The sequence below is a fragment of the Psittacula echo genome, assembly GCF_963264785.1.
Source record: "Psittacula echo genome assembly, chromosome: 1".
NCBI lineage: Eukaryota > Metazoa > Chordata > Aves > Psittaciformes > Psittacidae > Psittacula > Psittacula echo.
The window spans coordinates 16934160-16960055 of NC_137735.1; the positions used below are offsets into that span (position 1 = coordinate 16934160).

The 25896-nt window shown below is 37.7% G+C and overlaps 1 protein-coding gene across 1 annotated transcript in view; it reads right to left on the reverse strand.

Moving 5' to 3' along the window:
* FAM184B (family with sequence similarity 184 member B) overlaps nucleotides 1-25896 on the reverse strand; it is a gene marked incomplete at its 5' end in the record, with an annotated part of 40373 nt that extends 14477 nt beyond the window's left edge. The window contains 3 exons of the mRNA XM_080632465.1: nucleotides 3856-3966; nucleotides 11772-12518; nucleotides 25762-25896. Of these exons, the coding sequence (XP_080488591.1) occupies nucleotides 3856-3966; nucleotides 11772-12518; nucleotides 25762-25896 (993 nt within the window). The remainder of the gene's footprint in view (nucleotides 1-3855; nucleotides 3967-11771; nucleotides 12519-25761) is intronic.

The window sequence follows — 25896 nt, forward strand, 5'->3', positions numbered from 1 at the left end:
TTCCTATATAAAGAAAGCTTTTAGGTACTGCAGTTCCTTATAAAACTAACTTTTGATGTAGAACACTTAATGCTGTACAGTCCCATGTATCAGCTGACGTAATATGCATTGGCATTACTATACCCAAGCATGCATTTTTTTTCTGGGTTTCTTGCAAGTAAGCCAGTGAGTAAAAAACATGTGCCAGAAGAGTGGGCTGTATATTTTCTAACAGAGAAAAAAGGAAACAGGAAAAACGTCACTTGGATTATTTCTTTTGCAAATTAAATACACATCTAGGCAGTAAAGATGAAAACAGCTCTGTATAAACTTCAGCTGTGGTCATAACATTGTTAACCTTCAAGACTCTCTTCATAGACAATTATTGGTTCAAAGCACTGCTAACATGAAACATAAGATCATACTAAATAGAAATAGACTAAGTAGTAAATTGGTAGCAACAGAGAACAGAATTTAGTGAGAAATGAGATGGAAAGTATTTCTAAATACATTTTTCACTGATTTAGAGAAAAAACCCCTACACAAATATAACAAGCATAGAAACACTCTCATGGACTTTGCCACTTCTAACTTATTAGTGTTTAAGAAACAAACATTTCCATCCCATCAGGTTTCTTCCCCTGTATTTCAACTAAAAGGGCTTTCAAATCCACGGTGCAAATCCTTTTCTGGAATACTTTGCAGTGCCCAGGCATTTTATTGTGTTTCATTACTTCAGATTAGATAGTTCTACCCTGAATTTATTTAAACTGGTAAAGCAACAATTAAGCCAATGAATATTATAAATGAACTCACAGCAGTCCAGAAGCTATTTGCCTCCTTTTATTATTAACAAACCAGCAACACTGTGTACTTTTATGTTTTATAGTGTCCTCCTGCTGCAAAACAAAACCTTTTGAAAAAACTGTACCTCTAATACTATTACTTATTCACTTTTATCCACCAGAACTGCATAAAAGGGTATTAAAGATGCAGCTAATGCTTATTCACAGTATAAACTTAAGGCAACAGTATTTTTCTAGTTTCTGCTGAGTTCTTTTCAAATTTCAGGGTTATGTTTGCACTTGCCCTTTCTTATGACAGCTGGTTTTGCCTCCCACTGTCTTCCAAGTAAAGAAAAAATGAACAACTATTACTAAAAGATGACAGATAAGTTTTAAATTATTTCAAAAGTCTTTCAAGATTCATTCTTTTCTAACCATACTTACTGTCCTTCTATTGGGAAGGATATCTCGATTCTTTTGAAGTAGTAACTTCTCAGACATTGCTAGCCCATGGGTGAAAATACTGGGCAAGTATAAGGCTGTGCATGCCATCACAGTTGGTTCCCCATTTTGACTTCTGCTTTGATTATTTTAATTCACTTGTGCTTGCAAGCACAGTTTTTCAATGCTTTGCTAGGGGATGAATTTACATAAAAGACTTAAACTGCCTTTTGATGTATTATAGAAGAGGCACCACAATTGAGAATTTGTTGTGTCAAAATAAGGCACCCAAATGCTACAAGGTTTTACTTTTACTAGGATGCTATTGCACCAAAAGGGTAATGTGGTATGAGAAGTAACAATAAAATAATCAAATTATATTTTACTGTTGTCTTTAGGCTTATTTCACAGTTACTCCAGTTAAGTTCATAGTTAACTGTCTTCCTAAACTTATGGCAATTCCTAACCAGAGGGACAGTAGGCACACCTCTACTGCTGCTATTTGGTGGTACCTCCAATATCCACGAAGGCTCTGGACATTGCTGTGCTAGCCTTGTTCAAAGATGTATCATGAGAAGGTGATGGCTGTGATTCCAATTTATGTACCTTCTAATTCCAGAATAGCCCTTTTAGCACATGTTGAAGAGATCCTGTAGTGCAAAAGCAAGGAACTGGATGACTCTAGTGAATTAGCAGTCGACCCACACAGTATCTCATATATCCTTCCTTCCAAAGGACCAAATAGGTGTGAATCTGATTTCTTTATTCAGAAAAATCTCATTAATACAGAAATACTGCCATTTTGAAGTGCATCTCCAGAGAGATGAAATTATCATGATTCTGTCTACTCTGCATAGTGCTCTAGCTATGTCAGCCCAACCAAATATGTGCCTTATGCAGCCAAGGAAGCTATTTTTAGATCTGAAATTGTATCCAGGTTAGAACTGGATTAGTAACAGCACATTGCCTAACCTTTGAGGCGGAAGCTCTGGGCTGAGCCATCGCAAAGGTTCCCAGCTGGAAGCATGCCCTCAGTGAAACATAATGTTCACAGTAAATGGTGGTTTCTTGGCTGTGAATATTCATAAATTCATAGAAGTAAAATATTATAAAAGTTGAAATCACTCCCCTTCCCTGGCAATACTGCCAAGTCATTGGTTCAGAAAGTAGCTTCTAGAGTACCAAGAAAAATGCAAAATTTCTCTTTAGAGGAAGCATTTCCTCCTTTTTGGGAGCAGTTAGACATTAAGATACACCAAAACATTTCTTAGTATATCTGTTCATACTTACCATGCTGTTGTGAACGTAACATGGCATGATACATACTTTTTATATTATTTATTTGTGTTTATAGGGACAGTAATTTCCCACCACTCCTTGCATTTTCCATGATTATGTGAGAGGACTAGGAGTTAGGAAACACAGGTTTCATTCCTGTTTTTCCATCCTGAATGTGTGACTTCAAGAAAAATAACGGGATGACTTACTTTTTCCCTCTGCAAAATGTGAAGAATAATTACTTCATGTCATCAGTGTTTCGATTTCTTTGATACCTTTGAGTGGAATATACCACCTGCATGCATAGAAATTATCCTGTACATAACATTTTAAAGCAGACAGCATTTGCCAAAAAGAACTGAACAACACAGAAGGGGAACACCTGGAGGGATAAAATGTGTATTCCCATTTGTCAGAAAGTTTAAAGGCACACAGTTTACCTGAGGAAATTACTACCTTGTAGAGGGTTTGCTTTTGTTTTGGCAGAAAATTATTTATCCAACCTGTTATGGCTTTTCAAATAATGACATTTTCTGGTACAAATATTTTGGTAGATGTTCTAATCTGGAAAATTTGCATCACTTGGCCTGCAAGTGACTATATATTATAGTTGTAGCAGGTGGATAATCTAATACTAACACATCTCAGGTATTTATTTCCAGATTAATCCATGCCCACAGATTTGCATTATGACTGAAGGTGTAACCAGAGTCAGGAACACTACATAAGATATAACATTCTCAAAGCTACTTGGGAGTCACAGTGTTTTTTCCATTTCATTCTTGATTTTGAGAACACAGAGAGAGGCATACCTAACTACTAATATATCATATATAATATATTATATAATATATAATATGCTTACTGCACATTCCAGTCTGCTTTAGTTACCACCCTTACCATCAAGCAGGCAGAACAGAAACAGTGATCTATTCAACCCTGTTTCCATTCAATTCTCTTGCTCAAGGGAGCAAGCAAGCAGGACCCTTTACATACCTACCCACACAAAAATCCCCAAACCAAGAAGAAAGTCAACAAGGGCCTATAAGAAAGATTCTAATCTCACATAGCCCTGTACAGAGATGAAGAGTCAAGAGTCACCATCCAAACCTGGTACAGCCAAACTCCTCACCAAAAAGCCTTAATACATCTCCAAAGAGTCAAATATGAAATTTATCAAAATAAATAGGCTTGTTGAAATCTTCATAGATGTTCAGGAGCAGTAATTCTTGTTATTTCTATCCAGAGTCCCTGCATATTTTCTTGAATGACAGTCACAGCAAATATGATTGAAATTTAACCAAAAATCTCTCAGACGAGAGGACAAATGAAGAGTCTTTCTATTACTGGGTTACATTTATGTCCAGTTTACCTCAAGTGAAGAGGTTTGAAGTTTCCCAGCTAGGACTTCTTTCTCTTTCTCTAGTTGGTTTAGCTCACACTCAGATTTTCTTTTAAGTTCCTCTAGCTGTGTCTGCAGCTCCTAAAGCGAGAAAAAAGGGAAAAAAAAAAAAAAGAAAAAGGAAAAAGCATGCAATAGCTGGGATAGAACATGATAAAGCGGTTCATACAGTAATATGTGTTACTGTTTATACAATTATACATGCTACGCTTTTTAACATCCCTTATGTATTATTCAGTCAAAGAAGTATTAATAGTTTGGCCTGATTTCTGGTTCTTTCTAGTACTAGTGTTAGCCAATACAGCTCATATAACCCTAATCTTCTACTGGAAGCTTCCCTGAGGCAGAAAATTGTCCAGCATGAAGAGTCAGACTGTTTTGCCTTGAGTGGTGTTAGTGTTCAAAAAGAATTCAGTATGCAAGAACCACCCACAAGGTCTGAAAATAATAAATATACATTGACCATACATATAAGTAGATGACTAATGGGCAATTAGTGGAAAAGCATTATCTTACATTGGAGCATTAATGGGTATCTTAGTGGAGCATTATCGGGTAACTTAGTGGAGCATTATCTTACAGCAGCTGTAAAGAAAATCCCAGTGAGGAAGTAAAAATAAAATTAAATAAAAAAATAGAAGATGACATAATCATCTTATTTCTAGAAATAGTTTTTGGAATATCAGTGATACATATGCAAGACAGTGACCAAGAAAGAGCCTGTAGAAAGTGTCTGTAGCAAATGTGAGTAACTGTTTATTGCAGAAAGACTGAATGTGCAACTTGTAGAAATGTCCTGAAGTGATACATACAAGTGTATAAGTGTGCTTGCTCTGCGTATTTGTGCTTTGCTGACTCAAAACATATTCTACCATAATTTCAGACACCACAAATAGAGGAAACATGGAAAATAATAGCAATTAAACATCTCCCTTATCCTCTACAGTCCCTTCTCACATCCCTACTCCTGCCCACCTCCATTTTTACAGCAAAATTACTTAAGAATTCAAGATAACAGAAAAGGTACTTAAAACCTAAGAAAGTGAGAATTTTTGAGAGAATGACATTATATTAGGAAACAGAAGCACAGGCAATACTGACGTATTCCTTGCAACTCATAATTAAATAAAGGAGAAAAAAATAGCATTTCACAGTTAAAACCTGGATAACAGTTAGGTAGCAATTAAAAAGATCAAGAGAGACACATTAATATTGCAAAGAAATATACAGTTTTGCCTGCATGAAAAGAAGATGATATAATATTATCCTCAAATAATAAGTTCTCTGATTAAAACCTGGGGATCTGGTGTTTGCAGTATTCCCACTGCAACTTTGCCAGTTGGCTGGCTTCTCTGTATCTTAGCTTTTCTATCTGGAAAATAGATATAATAATTCTCAGATAGTTGTTACAAGCCTTAATTCCATCAGAGGATATAAACAGCATTATTAATGATAAATATTGTAATTCTAACTTCTACTAACTCAAGTAAAACTTAGAATTTTTACTTGATTCTTAATTTTTAATATGAATCTCTAAGAAGAGATGGTTATAAGCAATAAGTGCCTACTAATATGTCTTTTTTTACTAAAGTATTTGATATTTAAATTTGATCTGACTCACATGAAGACCTACAGCTGGCATCATTTTAAATATACCTGTATAAACTGGTTCACATAAGTGAATGCTCTATGTAAGAGTCAAAGTCCTTTTCATAAAGCTTACACTTGACAGTGTAAATGTGTACCCTGAAGCAGTGCATTTTCACATACTGATGAAACATGAGCACTTTCACTAGCAGATAATTTACTCACACAGGTGTGAGAAATGAGATTACACAAATATATACACTCCAGCAGTTTCATAGGCAGAAATTAATTCTTCTGACGAGCACTTATTTCCTAGTCTCCAAAATCTAGAAGGTACTATGAAGCTCCACATTTAGCTCAACAACAGGAGCTGCATGATTTTTATGGCTTCCCAATTTGTCAGCAAGAGATTGGATTACTTTCAAGTAAATGTGAATCTTGGAAAGCAGCATTAAGACCGGGAAAAATAGGTACAAGTATATTCTTGGCAACAACAAGAGTCTAAAGAACATTTGACCAGTAGTCTGTCCAATTCTACAATATCTTCTTTCTAGAAGATGTCTGACAACACACTAGTAAATGAGGAGACAGAAATTCAATTCCTCCATAGTTTATGCCCACATTTGGTAAACCACTTGGGCATGCACTGAGTTGTAAGCTTCAATAAGCATTCAAGCATGTGCTGAAAACTAACCATGTGTTTCAAAGTTTTCCTCCATTTGAATAGATTTCAGCTCACATTTAGGTTCCTACTGTACAGTATCATTACAGATGGCAAATTTCCTGAAGCCAAAGAATTCAGCCACAAACAGCAGTTTTCATGAAAGTGAAACCCTTTAAAGAATCTCTTAAGCCAGTGACTGCTAACACATACTAACAACAAAACTTACAGCTCAGCCACTTACAATTCATTGTGAAAAGGAATTGCTCACGTAACATGCCTGAGTCCACGAGAACAAGAACCTTCCTTCTGACTCAAGTTAAATGAGGACATACAGATGTGGGTATTTGTAACTCCTCATCATTTCACCGGTAACACCTTTACTCTGAATCATTTACCAACACTTGGCAGATTTAGATCCTCTGCCACAGTGCAAAGTTTTGATTAATCAATGTAGCTGAGTATTTCACAGCAGCAATCCATGGAAATTCAAGTCAGAAATTGGTATACACCTACAATAAGGTTTTCTTTAGGAAGGACCTTATATTAATCACTCTAAAGGTCACATGCAAAGCATGCAAGGGTAAGTGTTGCTAAGAAGGCAGTTCATCACATCAAGGATAAATTCACCTTCCTGCCTGTGGAGTTTTTCATGGAAATACACCAGTTTGACTTTATTTTTCCTCCTCCTCCCCACCCCCACCCCAGTAAGACTGTAGCAAGAAAATCCTTGCATTTTATGTTAATTCAAAGTGCCTTCAGTGAGGATAATTCAAACGACATAACTGTGACCAATAAGATTAAAAGCAGATGAATTAGAGCATCTATAAATAGAAGAACATTCCTACTTTCTGCATTTTTTTTTCTTTCAGCTTCCATGAAGTTTTAGACTGGCTTTATTTCCTTTGCATGCTTCATTACAAGATCTTCCAGCCCCTTTGACAGCTATTCACACAGTATCACACAGTATCACAGTATGTTAGAGATTGGAAGGGACCTCAAAAGATCATCTAGTCCAATCCCCCTGCCAGAGCAGGAACACCTAGATAAGGTTACACAGGAATGTGTCCAGGCGGGTTTTGAATGTCTCCAGAGAAGGAGACTCCACAACCTCCCTGGGCAGCCTGTTCCAGTGTTCTGTCACCCTCACTGAGAAGAAGTTTCTTCTCAAGTTTAAGTGGAACCTCTTGTGTTCCAGTTTATACCCATTACCCCTTGTCTTATCATTGTTTGCCATTGAGAAGAGCCTGGCTCCATCCTCATGACACTCCCCCTTTATATATTTATATACACTAATAAGGTCCCCCCGCAGTCTCCTCTTCTCCAAACTATAGAGACCCAGGTCCCTCAGCCTTTCCTCATAAGGGAGATGCTCCACTCCCTTAATCATCTTTGTCGCCCTGCGCTGGACTCTCTCCAGCAGGTCCCTGTCCTTCTTGAACTGAGGGGCCCAGAACTGGACACAATATTCCAGATGCGGTCTCACCAGGGCAGAGTAGAGGGGAAGGAGGACCTCTCTCGACCTACTGACCACCCCCCTTCTAATACACCCCAGGATGCCATTAGCCTTCTTGGCCACAAGGGCACAGTGTTGGCTCATGGTCATCCTGCCGTCCACTAGGACCCCCAGACAAACCTTTTCCTTATGGGATTGATGCTTGCCTTTACAAGGCAAGTTCTCTGTGCCTTTTATTCCTATCCTCTTTTTAAACGGCTACAGTTTCCATAGTCTATAAAACATATTAACTATATAACATGACAAAACCAGGGTAGAATTCTGTGGTCACACTAGTCTCTTTTGTAGTGAATATGCTATTCAGGTAGATATAGCCCACTGAAAAATACTGTCTTTATTTTAGTTAGCAATGTAGAACTGTAGTGATTCAGGCCTGTATGCCTCTTCTGCAGACTAGAATGGGGTGATTTTTTTGCTGCTCTGGTTTGAATTGGGTGTGTAACTCACTTCCAACCACGCAGGCTTCCTCAGGGACTACCTCAGTTCTGTGAAAAACTACAAAGGGCAATTTGTTTTTTCTTATGTCTCTGATGTCAGGTCCAATTTTCCAGAATGTTAACATAACAGTATTATAGGAGAACTAAAAAATACAGAAAAGATTTGGGGCTGGACAACTCTAGGACACATATGTTCCTCATTGTATTGAGTTTATTCCTGCATTATTTCTGCATAGCTTGTCAGAAGAACTGTTTTTTATAGTTAAAGAAACCAAATCAGCATTCCAACTTGACCTCAACAGAGAAATTCTGTTGGTTACAGAAGCAGTTGAACACTCTGCCGTGGTTTAGCTCAAGGATGTCAGTAGTTTCTTCACTATCACTGCAGCAACTCATTTAGTTCAGGTTATAAACACAAGCCAGTGTTCCACTGGATGAGGTCAGAGATCTGGGAATCTTAGAGGACTGAATGCTGTAGAATAACCCAAAGGCCATTACAGAAAGATGACACTGATTTCAGTACTTTCGGCATGCCATGCCTTTGAATAGTTGAGAGCAAATCACCTGTTTAAGCTCTTGCACATCTTCAGAGCAGCTCCTGTTCTGGCCTCTGTACAAGTCATTTGCTGTTATTTGATGTTTCAATTCATCTACTTTATTGACAGCTTTGCTTTGGGATTTCAACATTGTTTCCATATCTCCTGTGGTATCAAAATTTACATGTCAAATAGCACAAATAACTTGCAGGCTTTCCAATGTGAGTGACTACTGACAAATACTTCAGAATGATATTAACAACGATCTTACCTGTTTTTTGCAGGATTTCCTTCTCTTGAAGTAGATCTCTTTCTTTGACTACACTTAGGTCTTTCTCCAGTTGTTCCACTCTACCTTCTGATTCAGGAATTTCTTGTTGTGTTCCCTTAAGCTACACTTCCAAATCCTAAAATATCCATGACATTACTTCTATTTTTATTAAATATGTTTCTTTTTTTGTCCTCTGAGCTAAATGGTCATTTTCTCTCTCAGTGTAGTTCCACAATATAAATCCTTCACCTACAGAGCTGGTTCAAATGCATTTTTTGTCTTCCATACCCTTAAACTGTCTCTGCTGCCAGAATGTTTGTAATGTGAAGCCTTTCCCTCAGATGTAGTAGGCATCATTGTAAAGTGAACACTCATCAAGAATTACATCAGACATCTTTCAAGTGTTTATCCTAAACTTGGAATAGGATATACTTCCATTAATTTCATGACAACTCATGCCAAAAGTTAATATTAGTTGTTAGGGTTTTTTTCCAGTTGATAAAGTACAGTAGTTTGTAACATAACAAAGATGCCTAAAACCAGAAACATCAGATCCTACAGACTTGGCTGGGAATTGTCTGTCCATAAATACAGGCAAAAAATTGAACCATATTTAATGTTTTATTTCTGCAGGTTCTAGTCTCAGTTTCTACATGCCCAATATAATAATGCAATATCCACTCAGACAAAATTGCCATTTGTTCCTGTATGAATATTGAGTAAAACCTTATTCATTAAAACAAACTTGTGTTTAGCACTCTTTATAGTTGAAAACTTAAACTTGTTTCTTTTACCTCAGGCATATGCCAAAATTCTTCCAAAACTAGACAGAACAGATCAGACTTAATGACTTGTCATCCTTTGTATTCTCTCTTCCACAGAAATAATAATAACAAAATGCACTAATGTGATGCCTTTCATCTAAAGGCCTCAAACCTCTTGGCATACACTGAGAAGAAAACAGAAAATTCACCTTGCTTAAACATGAGTCCTTTTGTCTTTTAAGCCTTATAATAGCTTTTCTTGCTAGTCTTTACTAATGATCAGACGTATTAATGATTAAAGAAATGTTTGTTTCCCAGTCTGCCCCTTGTTCACAGTAGTGTGAAAAATCTATTAATCTATTCAATGGTGGCATCAGAAACAGCCAATTCAGAAAGAAGAAACTTCTCTTTATATACTCAAGGCAATATGCTCTGGTAGTATGTAAATCAGACTCATTCCAAAGACTTAGGGGATTTCAAATGTGCAAGTTGAGCATATGTCCCTCAGAAAGTATTTCAGTTTTATTCAGCTGATACTGAAGTTAGAAATTAAATTGCTAATGACACCACCTTCTTATTTTCAGTTCCTATCATGTTTTACATTATTTATTCCTAAAAGACTACATTTCTTATATGGTAAATAGGAAGAATAAACCATGTGCATAAATTTTCATGTCTCCATTTCTGCTGTTATTTCAAGTACCCCCAAGAAATGAGGATTTTACTTTCCCTCTTTCCATCTGTCACTTCTAACTTCTACAGAGCCCAGACACTTTTCCTTGTTGAAACAGATATGATTTCCCTGAGTCAATTTAGAACAAACTGGCTTATCTTCATCTCTGCCATTCATTATAACCTCTGCACTTTCCTGCAGAAGTTAGAGGTTGTTCTGCTGCAGAGCTACACATTAAGAGAATAGAGTCTAAATAATATTGAGGAAGGTGTATTCAATGCACCCTCTGATCTTGTGAAACAAAAGGGCAGTAACTGAACTGAAGGCTGAACTTCCTCAAAGAACATCCTCAAAGAAGTGGCACAAAACTCCGCACCATCAGCAAAATGATACCGACAGACAAGATGTGAGGGCAGATAGTGAAAAGAATCAGAGTTGTCTTGGAAGAACACAGCTGACTGGGGTGACCACACTTAGTACAAGGTTCTGGGGTTCTCTGACTCTAAAGGAAATAAATCTTTCCCATCAAGAGTTATTCTGAAATACTCCAAGTCTAGACCTTCAAGGTGTTTTCTCATCTAATATGCAAGATTGCTGTCATAGGGCTGGGGACAGGTCTGCTAGGTGAGCTTATGTGATGGGGAGGACCAATAGTATTAGAAGGAAGTGGAACTGTTGAGCACAGAGCATGGCTGGGTGCTTCAGCTTCAGTGCAGTTCATCAGTGTCTCTCCCACATCTTGACCTTATGTACCAAATGCAGCTGGTTGGCAGATCGCCCATGATGCGCCAGCAACGCAATTAAGCAGAAAGGGGCTGCAGAGCTGTGCTGCAAATGTCTGAGATATGCATCAGTGAGGGTAGACAGGCAAAGTCCAAGATTAGAACTAATGGTGAAAGTCTCATGGCTCTGTGCATAGAACTCCACCTGTTTAAAGGACACTTCATTAAACAACACCTGGAACAAGCCACTATTGCAGGAGTCATAAAATACAACACACTTGATTCCTAACCTGTCAGCTCAGGTTTCTTACCCAACGTTGTTCATATCCACGTACTAAGCTGTTGGCAGCCACAAGGGAAAAGAAGAATGTACTCTGTAAATACTCATTGCTAGCATGAGTGCCTGCTTGGTGCTCTCTTCACATTTCTGGGAAGGAAAGGTAAAGCTTTGTTCAGCCAAAACATGAATTTGTATTTTAACTTACTCCTCCCTCAAGGAACACAAAGTCAAGTGTTCAAAGAGTTCTAATGAGTTACTAATAATCCCAACTCTTTTTTTAAAACTCTCAGCACTATCTTCCTCCTAAGCCTCTAAAATTGCTTTAGTGCTTACAATGCATTTGCAATATATTTAAAAGACCTCTTCTTCCCCAAATTTTTAAAAACTGATAATTTGCACTTTTATAGAAAGAGATAAAGATCATAGTCTTATACACTACCTGTATTCTGTCCTTCAGCTTCTGGGAATGCTTCTTCCTCTCATTTATCTTCTGGTTTTTCTCCTCTAGGTCTGCCTCCAGCTTCTTTACGTGCTGCAGCATAAAACCTTTCTCAGTCTCTGAGCTCTTCCTTTGCTCCATTTCTCTTTGTTGGCAGTTCTTTGTTTCTATCATAGATTGTTGCATGGCCTTTTTCAAAGTCTCTTTTTCTTTCTCACAAGAGGCTTGCAGTTTGCTTGTTTTCTGAGTAAATTCTTCACTTGCTCTCTGGTTTTTCATCTCATTTATTAAAGGTTGTCCTTCCACACTGTATTTTTCATCTAAAATTACTTTTTCATCTATATTTTCTCTTCTGGATGCTTTGCATTCATTCACCAGCCCATCAGATTCCTGATTTAAATGTAGAAGCTTGTTTTCAAAGTCTGCATTGGTACCTACTGTGTCCACAGAAAGGACTGTCTGCACTTGTTTAATTTCTGTTCTTGACTCCCTCTCTTCCACCTGCTTCTTGCACAACATTAACTCTGCCAAGGCTTCTTCCTTTAGTCTCTTGTGCTGTTCTACTGCAATTTCAAGGGCCTGAATATGTTTTCTTAGCAACTGCTCTTCTTCAACTTTGCTTTTACACTGGAGAATTGTTTCCTTTGTCTCAGCAAGAATGTGCTGAATTTCTTCTTCATGAGCCTCTCTCAGAGCCTGTATACTAGCTTCATGTTGATCATTCTTAGTGTTCAGGGCATATATCACCTATTGAGAATGAGAAAAATAATAGGAAATTAAAGTATCTGGTAAATGGAAGCCATTAATTCAGTTACTATATTTATCAAGTTGTTAAACTGCTCCATTTTAGTGTTTTACTGTTCTTTCTTTGTGTTGTTTGTTTCTTTTCACTAGGAACAGACTGGACAATTATAAACTGCAAAATCTTCTGAGAAGTGTTCAGGCAATGTGTTGGGGTATTTTCCCCTCACTTTCAGTAACAGCCATAAATCTCAGAAATCAAGTTTGAGAGGACTTGTGTGAGCCTCTGATGACAATAAGCATTGTTTCAAACAATTGAATTAAACCCTTTGATGCTTAATATTCTTCTTGAAAATGCAAAATAATTCTCATTATTATAACACAAATTATTAGCCCAAGCAGGCTTCATCACCCATGACACACACCAAAGTCTCCTCACAGAAGATGTTGTACAAACATGCTATTGCTTTGGAAAGAAAAAGCTATTAGAAGCCCAAACTAGACTGAAGAGTTCAGAGTTAAACCTGGTAAATGTGCATGTTAAGCTTAAAAGACAGTTTCGTATAATTGCAAAACATAGTAACTGCTCTGAAAAAAACACAGCTTGTCTTTCCACGCCCCATTAGTACACAGGAGCTAATCCAGTTGCTACTGAACATAGTTAGACTCATAAAATCATAGAATAGTTAGGGTTGGAAAGGACCTTAAGATTATCAAGTTCCAACCCCCCTGCCATGGGCAGAGAAACCTAGCATTAAATCATGTCACCCAAGGCTCTGTCCATTCTGGCCTTGAACACTGCCAGGGATGGAGCATTCACAACTTCCTTGGGCAACCCATTCCAGTGCCTCACCAATCTCACAGTAAAGAACTTCCTCCTTAAATCCAATCTGAAATTCCCCTGTTTAAGTTTGAACCCATTACCTCTTGTCCTATCACTACAGTCCTAATGAAGAGTCCCTCCCCAGCATCCTTATAGGCCCAAACAAAATAGTTATCTAACTCAAGAAGAACAGCACATTATGTATTAACATGTGCGGAGGCTGGCTGGTTGTTTGCAGTTGTTTTAGAGAGAACTTTTTGCTTTACAAAACTAGGTTTGGAACTTGCATGCACGTTATGACAGATACTTTCAGTATGGCCTGAGCCCACAGAGGTTAATCAAAAGATTATGATGATGAAGTTTGAGAAAATAATAATCTTAAGTACATAAATAAATCCAGAAAGAAGCCACAACTAATTCTTTGATTATACTAGAATTCTGGCACTGTCATCTTCAATCCTTCCCCAGGGACAGCCTCCACTGTGTTGGATAAACCCTAAGGATATCTCCAGAATTATTAAATTTGCACAGTTATGTCTAACCATTTTTTTTATACTACCTGTATATGAATTTCAGTTGCATTTCAGTCGCATTTCAGTCATCCATAAATGATAGAAAACACAGAATACATCTTCTGCATAGTCAACTTCTTCCCTGGCAGTAATGAATTAAGTACGGACGCCTTAAAAAGTCTCAAATGCAAAACGTGGTCTGGATACACTTCTGGATAAGTATGTGACAAAAGAGAATAACAGCGTCATATTCCAGAAGAAAAGCAGACAAGAAGTCATTGACTTCATTTAGACACATATGGTTTTGGGCTTTAGATTCCGTGCTGTTAATTCTTCTCTGAGGAAGAAGGTGGGCTGGTGCCAACCTTATGAAGTTTAACCATGACAAATGCAAGGTCCTACACCTGGAGCAATCCCAGGCACAGTTACATGCTGGGCAGAGAAGAGATTTAGAGCAGCCCTGCAGAGAAGGACTTGGGGCTGTTGGTCGATGAGAAACTTAACATGAGCTGGCAATGCATGCTCACAGCCCAGAAAGCCAACTGTATCCTGGGCTGCATCAAAAGCAGCGTGACCAGCAGGTCGAAGGAGGTGATCCTGCCCTCTACTCTGCTCTCGTGAGACCTCACTTGGAGTATTGTGTGCAGTTCTGGTGTCCTCAACATAAAAAGGACATGGAACTGCTGGAACAAGTCCAGAGGAGGGCCACAAGGATGATCAGGGGACTGGAGCACCTCCCGTATGAAGATAGGCTGAGAAAGTTGGGGCTGTTCAGCCTGGAGAAGAGAAGGCTGCGTGGAGACCTCATAGCAGCCTTCCAGTATCTGAAGGGGGGCTATAGAGATGCTGGGAAGGGACTATTCATTAGGGACTGTAGTGATAGGACAAGGGGTAACAGGATAAAACTTAAACAGGGGAAGTTTAGATTGGATGTAAGGAAGAAGTTCTTTACTGTAAGGGTGGTGTGGCACTGGAATGGGTTGCCCAAGGAAGTTGTGAATGCTCCATCCCTGGCGGTGTTCAAGGCCAGATTGGACAGAGCCTTGGGTAACATGGTTTAATGCTAGGTTTCCCTGCCCGTGGCAGGGGGGTTGGAACTTGATGATCTCAAGGTCCTTTCCAACCCTAACTATTCTATGATTCTATGATTTTTAACTATCCTTTGTTTGAAACAGAAATAGTTGCAACATACTGAGCTGATTTCTTCTCCCCACTAAAATAATTCTATGAACCTTATTTAACTATTTGGGACACAGACATAAAAACTACAAGAAGATCAACTTTGCCCACAGATTTAAAATAACCAATAATTAGCCTGGGCAACTCTTCAATGAATTAGGTCAGACAGTGATGATCACATTTCTGTGTTTCATTCTACCAGCAAAACAGAGATGAATATCCGCCCCGTGTGACTCAAACTTCCATTCTTGATTATGAATTTATCTAGTAAATCAGCACTGCCTGTCTCATATTATGTTGTGTTCAGGCTGAGAGTGGCATTTGGATACCTCTGAAGTCTGACTTCATCATAGAGATTTCCCAAATTCCACTAAGCATTAGACCATCACCAACATCTTCAGTGAGTTATCTAAAACAGTGGAAGAAACTGGTCTCCCTGCTCCATTATTCCTACAGTTCTGTTCAATAGCAGCTAGAACCACAATGAAGAATTTTGACTTGAAAATGCATGCTTTTAAATTTAATCTTCAAGCTTGAGTGCTGAAACTAATTCCTCAGTATCTTAACCTTTTTAAGAGATTTAGTTTTTAGAGGGCTGCTGCTCTGTACTTTATGAAATTTAAGCCCCTCACACATGCTTTACACTCCCTACCAAATACAGCTACTCTATTCTTATTCCAGATAGGTCATTTAAGAGATTGGAATTATGTGAGATGAACCTGGAACTGAAAGGAAAAATATTGGAAAATTATTTCAATAACTCACCTTGTGAGTGTAAACACTGCTGGTCAATGTAGTGTAAAGCTCTTAACAGTTGTGTTGATAAACAGCTTTTAAAAAGCAGCTCTAAAATTGATCAGTTTGACAATACAGACAGAATTGCTTTCAAATAAAAAGAGCACTACATTACTTTGTGTTGCTATCATAACACTTATGGCTACCACAGAACTAGACACAAACACTCTAAAATATTATGCTTATTCATAGATGAATCGCTGTAAATCAACAAACACATATATGTAGACAATCAGAAAGGCCAAATTGTTTGATATCAGAGTCCTTTCTGTTCACCTTTTGCAGTGCCTGTCTTGGTGAAATTCTTGTATAACTCCTTAAGATCTTAAATATCCCCATAAATCTCAGGCTTTTACAGTCTTGAATGAATTCAACTCCATCTTGTGAAGCTGTTTCAGATAGATAGCGTGCAGGAAATAGAAGATTTGTATCTATGACCTCTGTCTGTCCATTTTTAAGTCACTGTAGTCCAGATGAATTTTTAATACAGAAGTGAAGTCAACAGTGTCAATAGAAGGAATAAAAAGACCTTATTTACATTTAATTCACTACTAATTTAGCTGTCTGGCTTTTGTTACATACCTAAAACATATACAAGAACTTGATAGATTTATATCCCAGAAGTTTGATCTGTATTATGCTACAAAAAATATGAACTAATGCATCTCATTAGCCTAGTCTAATTACAGTGGGGATAGAATTCATTTGCCAAACTAACATTCATAGTATCATAAAATCATAGAATAGTTATGGTTGGAAAGGACCTTGAGATCATCTAGTTCCAACCCCTCTGCCATGGGCAGGGACACCTCACACTAAACCATGTCACCTAAGGCTCTGTCCAACCTGGCCTTGAACACCGTCAGGGATAGAGCATTTACAACTTCCCTGGGCAACCCATTCCAGTGCCTCACCACCCTTACAGTAAAGAACTTCCTCCTTATATCCAATCTGAACTTCCCTTGTTTAAGTTTTAACCTGTTACTCCTTGTCCTATCATTACAGTCCCTAATGAAGAGTCCCTCCTCAGCATCCTTACAGGCCCCCTTCAGATACTGGAAGGCTCCTATGAGGTCTAATGACTCAATGATTCAATTTTGTGAAAATATTTCATTACATCCCAGATTTTTAAAGGAAGATCTTTAAGGAGTCTAAAACTGCAGACATGTTCACTGCTTTCAAAGGATTGGGTTCTGGGGTTTTTTTTGTGTTTTGGTTTGGTTTGGTTTTGTCGTTTTTGCTTGTTTGGGGTTTTTTTGTTTGTAGGTTGGGGTTTTTTTTATAATTCTAGATATTAATCTAAAGCTTTCCCCTTCCAAAATATCTTTTAAAATCTTGTTGCAGATTATGATAAACTGACATTGTCCAATTGTACAATAAATGAAGTAAACAAACAAATGCATCAAGGAAGTTTTTACTTAATTCCTGGTTTTTCAAAGTATTTCCTTACTTTAAGTACAGTAGAATTTGGAAATCTTGCCAATATTGAATTCTTCATTTAATTACAGCCCTGGGTGAAACATATTTTCCCAATCAAATATATCTTTTCTTGGAGACAGATATTATAACTTATTTAAAAACACAGTGTTTATTGCAGGTTGTGCCTTTGATACAGATCTGTGATAAACACAGTTAAAATAAACCCTGTTTCTTCCTAATCCAGACTAAAGCATTATACAGACTGGATCAAATTTTGCTGTCCTGTTGCTCACAGGTGAGATTCACATAGAGGAATTTTTAAAATGTAAAAATATTTCTTTACATGTTCTACATACTTTGCTGATTAAAAAGCCTTCAGAACCCTCAGGCATCCATGAATTAATAATACCAGTTTCTTCTACTGCAGGCACCAAGATTTAAGTTCTTTGCTGCTGTAAGCAAATTCAACAGTGGGAATACAGGCAAAACTTTCTCAGAGCCTTTGCTGCTACTGTGTTAAGAAAAGAGCTGTTGCTTTTTAATTCCCAGGTTATTATGTGTATACTTTGAGAAAAGCAAAGCACAGTATTTTGGGGGCTGTGGAGATTTCAGCTGCCTTGCAGTTTTCTCATCCTAATAAGATACAGTTCATACTCTTTATTTTGTTATGACTAAAGATATTCTCTACCCAGAGAGTCAGTTTTCAGAACAGAGATCATGATGAAGCCTCTAGAGCACTGTACCAGCAGCTATCCTACTTCATATAGTAGCCATTACAATTTTGAAAAATAAAGTATCAAAGTGATAGTCAACTACAGGAGTTGCAGAAGAGCTTCACAAACAGTGGTAAAAAGACACATTATCAGTCTAGATAAATGTAATATAATGTACTTTAAAGGAGAAAATTAAATCTTCCATACACACTGACAGTCTGTAATTGCTCAGGAAAAATCTTGGAGCATGTCTCTGAGCAACCTGATCCAGTTGAAGATGTCCCTGCCCATTGCAGTGGGGTTGGGCTAGATGACTTAAAGGTCCCTTCCAGCCCAAACAGTTTGATGATTCTATGATGACAACCTAGTCCAGCTGTTAATGCTTAAGATAATTTTTAATTATGCTTTGATTTTAAAATTTTAAGAATTCAAATGTAAAGCTTTAAGCCCCCCAAGTCTCTGAAGGCACTGATGATGTTTATATCATGAACAATAACTGCTCTGGATGGCCAAGAGGCACTTGTTACTATTCCAGCTTGACTATACTGCCTCACCGCACCCTTCCTGTATTCACTCCTCCGGGGCACAAGCCAGCAGGAAGCTGTTCTGTTCTCCAGTTTGCATTCCTCACCTTGAAAATCAGGGGACAAGGACTGTACCCACTGCACTCAGAGTGCAGTGGTGATGCACTGTAGTTGCATTGCAATGCCCTGTAGTTTTGAGACAATTTGTTATGTTTGTGAAATACTAAGGCATATAGCATCTTAGAAAAATCATTTAAACATTGTAAAAACATTTAAAAGTACCACCTACAGTTCTTAACAGCCCTGTTACCAAATTCTTGTAGTTCTCTCCTCCTGAATGAAAAAAGCAAAATATTCAACTGTAATCTCATGTTTACATCTAAAGGCAGTTCTCATATAACTGGCTAAATCTCAGTGCAGAGTCACAACCAAATGCTGTAGCTTCCAATGACAGTTAAAACAGAAGACTTCTCTGGTAGTGACCTGTTTTAAGTTAAAACTGTATTTAAGTGCCTAAAGGCTAAGTCAAAGTTCTGAATGACAACTACATAAGAAAAGTAAAATCTTGTTTCAGATGAATTTTATTGAGGTCCTTAACTTCAGAAAAAAATCCCCATTTGGAAACAGTAGGTTTGTAGTTTGTTTCTGAAAAAAAGGCAGTATTTCCTCAGCAATAGGGTTATGTGTGTTCTGCTGCCCCTGAGCACTTTGGAAAACAAATTAATATACACGAAATAAAATGCCAAGTTTGAACCAGCACTGTGGAGCCTGATCTCCTGTGGGAGGCAGGATATATTAACCCAGTCTTGGTACTGGACTAACTACATTCACACTCTTCCTGATGGCTGTAAGCACAGGCAATAAAACTCACATGCCTATCTGTTCCTACTAAAGTCACAAGTGGTCTTCAGCTCCACATAGAGGCAGGCAGTTGTGTACAGGGAGGAGAAACAGGTGAATTCTTGCAGTGAGACTGTTGATGTGCTTAAGATCTGGCTGCAGAGGTGGCAACAGAGGTAGTTCTACCTCAGTGTAACAGCTGTTTTAGTTGAAACAGATACTCTTTCACCTAATGAAGACATCACTTTGGGGCAAAAACATGATTCTTTATGGAAAGAAGTATTTTATATACCATACACGATGCTGAAGGGCTGAAAAGCCTAAATACACAGCTTTAGAATATTTTAGACTGTCTTAAGCTGAGTTGGCATTGACCTCTAACTTCAGTGTAATTCTCTTAGTTGTAAAATACTGGCATCTACATCCTAGTTCAAGAAAATGTTAGGACAGAGGTACAGTTACAGTGTTACTGAAAATGGTACTTGTACACTTCATAGTTTAAACCCAGCCAGCAAGTAAGTATCACACAGCCACTTCCTCACTCCCTGCACACCACTCCCCAGTGGGATAAAGAAGAGAAAAAAATTGTAAAAACCCATGGGTTGAGGTAAGAACAGCTTAATAATTGAACTAAATTAAGATATAATAGGAATACAGTAACACATCATCCATGAAGAAAAGATTGAACATGAAAAAAAAAAAATAGCCTTGCACTTTCGTGCAATTAATGAAACACTGGATATTTTATTACTTATTGCCTAATGTGCATATTAACAAAATGCACAACATTTTGTATATAAACATTAGCTAGAGTTCCTTGAAAAAGTGACTTGAATTTAGTATGCACTTTCCATTATAAAGTAGCTTTGAGTTGTTCATTACTAGGGCTGCCAGATTTTCTTCAAACTTAGTATAGTCAGTGACAAATCTATACGGTAAGAAGGTAATTCCAATACATAGATGTCATTCTTGTACCTTGAATTAATTTAAATGACAATTTCTAGCTATCCAAACAATAAGATTTTAGGTTCCTTCCTAATAGAAGTAGTGTCTTTAAAGCTGTTTTTGACTAGCTGATCAACACATATGAGATTGCACATTATTTTATGACCTAGGAGTTCCCTTTTAGTGCTGTAAAGACAAGGTAGTGATGACAATTCCAGAAATCATAATTTGTGCATTTTTGTCAGATGGTAGGCAAAAATAATGCTAGCTTTGAAATCTTGATAGAAAATTGTACATAAAAATAATGAAAACAAATACATCACGAAGTAAAATACATGGGGATATTGATAGCTGACTTTGTTGGTCTTGTTAGTACATAATTTAAGCAGCTTTATAAAAAGTTTCTCTCAGCTTACATGGAAACCAAATTTTATATTTCTTGCCAAAGGAGAAGTATTGCTGCTCCAAAAGCATGATCCTAGTTTTTTATGCTGTTCCATTTTGCTTCATTTCTGTAGGATATTGAATAACTCTCCAGAGAACTGAGATCAAAAAGCCTCAAGCACACGGGAGAGCTCTGGTAGCATAATAACTAACTGCAAATCAGCTGAGCCACTGTAAGCATTGGTTACTGAGTACTGTTAACACATCACAGAAATTAAGGTCAATAAACTTAGCTTAAGCTATGTGAAAAAGGCAACATATTTCAACTAGGAACATGAGTAGAAAACAGGAGTGTAAATTTCCACTTGCAGAGTGAAGCTAATAAAACTAAATATGAGCACATACTTGTTCACAAGTCTGACATCCTTCCTTAAATAACTAATGACAGTGGCATTTGCTTATCTGGCTGATTTTCCACAGAAGCTTATTAAATAATGTTCATATTTGCTACCCTGCTGACTGAGCTGAGGGGCAATAAACCTCCTGGTGACTGCGGTGATAAGCAGCCAGAGTGTGTAACATTTTTAACTGCTTCACATAGAGTCATTAAGGAACATCTGCCCAAACTTGTTCTCCTTCAGTATTTCTTTCCCCTGAAGGAAACAGAAAGTTCATAATTAAGTTTTACCAGCAATTAAATTTTCCTTACATTAGCACTCTTTTCCTCTGACTCACAGTATCCAGCATACATGCACAAAACTCTTGCCAGACTGCTTGACTTTTTAACAATCTACTTGACCGGAAATACTGTAAATTAAAATGTGCTTCTTATAACAAAGCTCTCAGATTCCCAATATAGAGTCAGCTGAACCCCTAGGAAAATGAGCTTGAGGGTAGCTATCTATTCTCTTTAAAAATATCCCTCCATTGGTACCCAGGAATTTATCTAAAAGAAGGAAACATAACTGTTTTGTGGGTTAGGTAGCATTCTGATCACCAGCAATGCCACCATCCTAGTTATTCACACTAGGTTTGGTTTGAGCCCCACTTGCAGAGGTTTGAAAAGAAACCTGAATAGCATGAATATCTGCAGCATACTTAGTTCTTGTCAGCCCTGCCGAACTGCCCTTTCAACGAAAGCTGATCTGTTCTGCTCAACACTCCTTTTCAAGAGTTCATTAGCATTTCTCATACTATCTCAAACAAAAAGGACTGTCCTGAGAATCCATAAGCACATGGAATTCCTGCAACAGCCAACAGACGATAGAAATTCATACTTTGAGGCAGCAGGGAATGACACTTCTTATAAAAAGTCACCATGCATTTTAAATCCCATTTAATTGCTAAACAGATCAGAAATACACATAACTGGCAGGCACGAAACAGCATGCCAAGGGTCCCATGTCTGATGGAGAAGCCTAAACTTAATTACTGTTACAAAGTCATGCATTCTACTAAATTGTAGGAATACACTAACTTCAAGCCTTTATGAATGTGAATGCATTAGTGCACTACTGTTGCAGCAAGGTACCTATTTATTAACTGAATTTTATGTGTGAGTGACAACTACAGATGGACATTCCCATTCACTTGCAGAATATTTCTGGTTTAATTTCTGTAAGTTCATAAATCAAACCATAGCTCATCTGGAAATAGCTGTAATGTTTTCCGATTTTAAGGTCAAAATTCAGAAGGCCTAGACAGCTCTCATTCAAACTCATCAGGGCTTCTAAACCTTTTACCTGCCTCCAAGGGAACAAAAAAAAATATCAGTTTGCACTTTTTAATATACCTTTTTTTAATATATATATATATTTCAAACAAAACCTGATTGTCCCACATATTCATTTAGTACTGTAAGTTGTGGCTTTCAAAGCAAAAGCTAAATTCTACAAGTAATAATAAAACCCTATCATATTTTCATTAGCAGATTTCAAATGTGGGTAGACAAATACCTAATGGCAAACAAGGATCTGTGGCCACTTCTGCCTTGAAATGCAAAGGCCACCTTACTTTTGGGGAGCCTGACTGAGCTTACAAATACGCTCATTGGTTTTTTTCACTGTGATAGCTTAATGGGGAAAACCAACATATGTTCTACGTGTCAACAGTGTGGGAAAAGTCAATCTTTGTGAGAAGGGCCAGGCATCTAAAAATACTGATAAATTGCCTACAAAAAAAGCAGTTTGCTGCCCAAAGCAAACAAAACATTTCTAAAGGTTTGTAGCTTTGCTGCTACAGCCAAAAGGGTGCAGAATAGAAAAATGCATGACTGAAGGTATGAAAACTCACCATATTCTACCTCTCCAAAAGCAAAAATAGCAGGGCAGTAGAATGGGAGCAGTTTTCAGTATTTCCGTGTCTTGATTAGCTATGAGGATTCCCATACCAACATGTCTTACAACGTAATCAACATTTCATGCAACGATGGAAACTCCATCACCTCACCCAGTTTGGTTCTGCTGTTGATGCTTTCGCACACCCCTCCTTCGTTTTTGAGAGTAGGAGGAGGCCACTACTGACTAACTAAAGAAACAGAATATAAGTGAAGCTCTGTATCCTACACTTCATCTAAACATTGTGTATTCATTTCTCCAGGTACAAAGTGGAGTGGATGAGCAATTAGAAAATTATCACCCCATCAATGAATTCTGCCATCACTGGGCAGGAAGTTGCAGCTGTATAATGACAGCATACTACATACTATGCTGGAACATTAAAGGAAAGCACTTCGGGCAATTTAAAGTCAGAAGGGATTTTATTATAATTATCCTGACTGTAACATAGCCAAGAAAACTGTGGTTTGAATAGGAGATCTCAAAGTTCTAATCCAAAAATGATCAGAACAAATTTATGCTATGTTTAGCAAATTCGGTCTCAGATTTCGCTTCTCAGATGTCAGCTGTTAGTAAGCACTCAGAAATCAGAAGGGAAAGCGTATGATTAAAAATCCAATTCTGCCATAAGTTCCCTATAAGTGTAGTGCTACTGCAGAGAAAATTGGTTCTTAAAAAGCCACATTCCAAAACAAAATTATTCACTTTTCAGAAGCACTTTTTTGAGCTTCAGGTATAAATTATCTTTATTTCAGAGGACTGAAAAGTATTCAGAGGGGAAATTCTATTAAAAGTAATCACCTCACTCACATTTTAACAGTAGAAATTTAGCAAAAGTATCTGAAAAAAAAAACCCTGCAATAATTTGGCCATGATCCCTCTCCCCCTTTTGCTGCTAAAATAGCAGAACTTACCTCCCTTACCAAAGACAAGCTTTATAGAGTTTTCAGAAAGGAGTGAGATATATTTTCCTCAAAATTTAGTTGAGATTAAAGAGACTTTAAAAAGAATCACTTTATAGCAAACGACACAGAAGTCTGTACAGAACATTAGTTTAGTTTGACAGCTGAAAATCTTGAACAAGTGTTTCTTTGCTCAGATCTCATCAATGTGCTCCAAGTCTGCTGTCAAGAAATGGATCACTCAGAAAGAGGGAGCTGGTAACTCAGTTCTTGTTACTTACTATGAAGTATAAGATATCAATTAATAAAGTGCCACTATTACTTTTGTATTAGAAAAGGTAGTACAGTGATTTGAGTGATACTTATGGACAAATTTTACCTAGCTTGCAAAACTCACCAAAGATACCAAGTATCAGACAGAAAACAAGGGGACAACTCAGGACATCTGAACCAAATTTACAGTCGTCTTTCATGTACATTTCACTGTGGCTGAGGAATCAGCAATGTTATCAATAAATGGAAAGTGCTTCTCTTGAAGAATTTCTACAGACTTCATTGCTCAAACATATCCTTGTTCAAAATCACTAAAAAATTTGATGTTTATTCAGATAGTTTTCTTTCAATTATTACAGAATGATAGCACACTGTAAAGAGTCATTTGTGTATTTGTGGACAGAAAGAAAACATCAGATTGTGTACAAATACTGTTATACAAACATACAATCAAAGCACTGGTAAAATTATTGGTATAGTACAGTAAGTATAATAGAGAATCCTAGAATGGTCTAGATTGGAAAAGACGTTAAAGATCATGTAGTTCCAAACCCCCCTGCCATGGGCAGGGATATCTTCCACTATATCAGGTTGCTAGCAAGTATATGTGTAAATATAGGTAGCACCTGTGTATGTATTCATACGCATGATATATGTTATCACATACAGTTTTCATTAGATGAGAATAAAGGCACTGGAACTAGTTCTAGTACTAGTTCTTACTAGTAAACCAGTCTAAGTTGAACATTTTATTGACTTCCTATTGACATGTATTTTTAGTGAGTGTTTTTTTATTGTCAGCGTGTTTGCATTGCTAAAATGTCTTTACCAATTGCATTGAGACTACAAAATATGTAATTACTAGATTAGTGAACAAGGATTAGAAATAGGTTTTTCTCACTTAACAAAGATACAGCATAAAGATTGGTTAAAAGATAACTGCCACCTCGTACAGATTTTCTCTTATTTCTTAACATGGTGTGGAAAATGTTCTAAACATTTCGTAGTGTAAATCAGTATTGACTAAAAGTTTAAGTACAATATACTGTGTAATTAATCCTGTCTCTTCTCCAACTCGTCTTTTAGGAATGTCATGTAAAGTATCTCTACTTATGCCCATCAGGAACAATTAGGTGCAAGAAAACAAGTGTATTGTACTGTGGTAGCCCAGTTCAACTGCAGTTTTGCAACAATATTACTAGAGAACCTATAAAACTCAAATGAATCCCCGTCTTCATAATTCAGAGGGGAAAAAAAAGAGGACACCGTCAACTTCTCCAAGCATCACACAGACAAATCCTATGTCCTCTCGAGGCCCTCTCGCTATCGTTACATGCTAATTAGAGCAGTTGAGTGCGATTCTCCAATCGTCAGCCACAGAGGCAACCCGCTGAGGCTAGTCTGTGGCACTGGGGGTGGGGGGCAGTGTTTGAAAGGAAGTTTGTGTACACCGATGTTTTCAGCAACAGCCTAGTACGAAAGGACAGGTTTCTCTTCCCTCCTCTCAAACGGGGGCCATCAGAGAAGGCAGCTCCGAGTCAGCTCTGCCGTCCCCAGCCAGGGCAGCCTAACCTCCCCCGGAAGGCTACAACAGCGAGGCTTACCTTAGTGAGCTGAGCGATCTTCTTACACATTTTCATGTGCATTTCCTGACTGCATTCCTCCGCCGAGCTGCTGCGAGCGGCTTTAGATGCATTGCAAGTCCCGGGCTGATGAATCTTGTTTATGCCAGAGGCCAT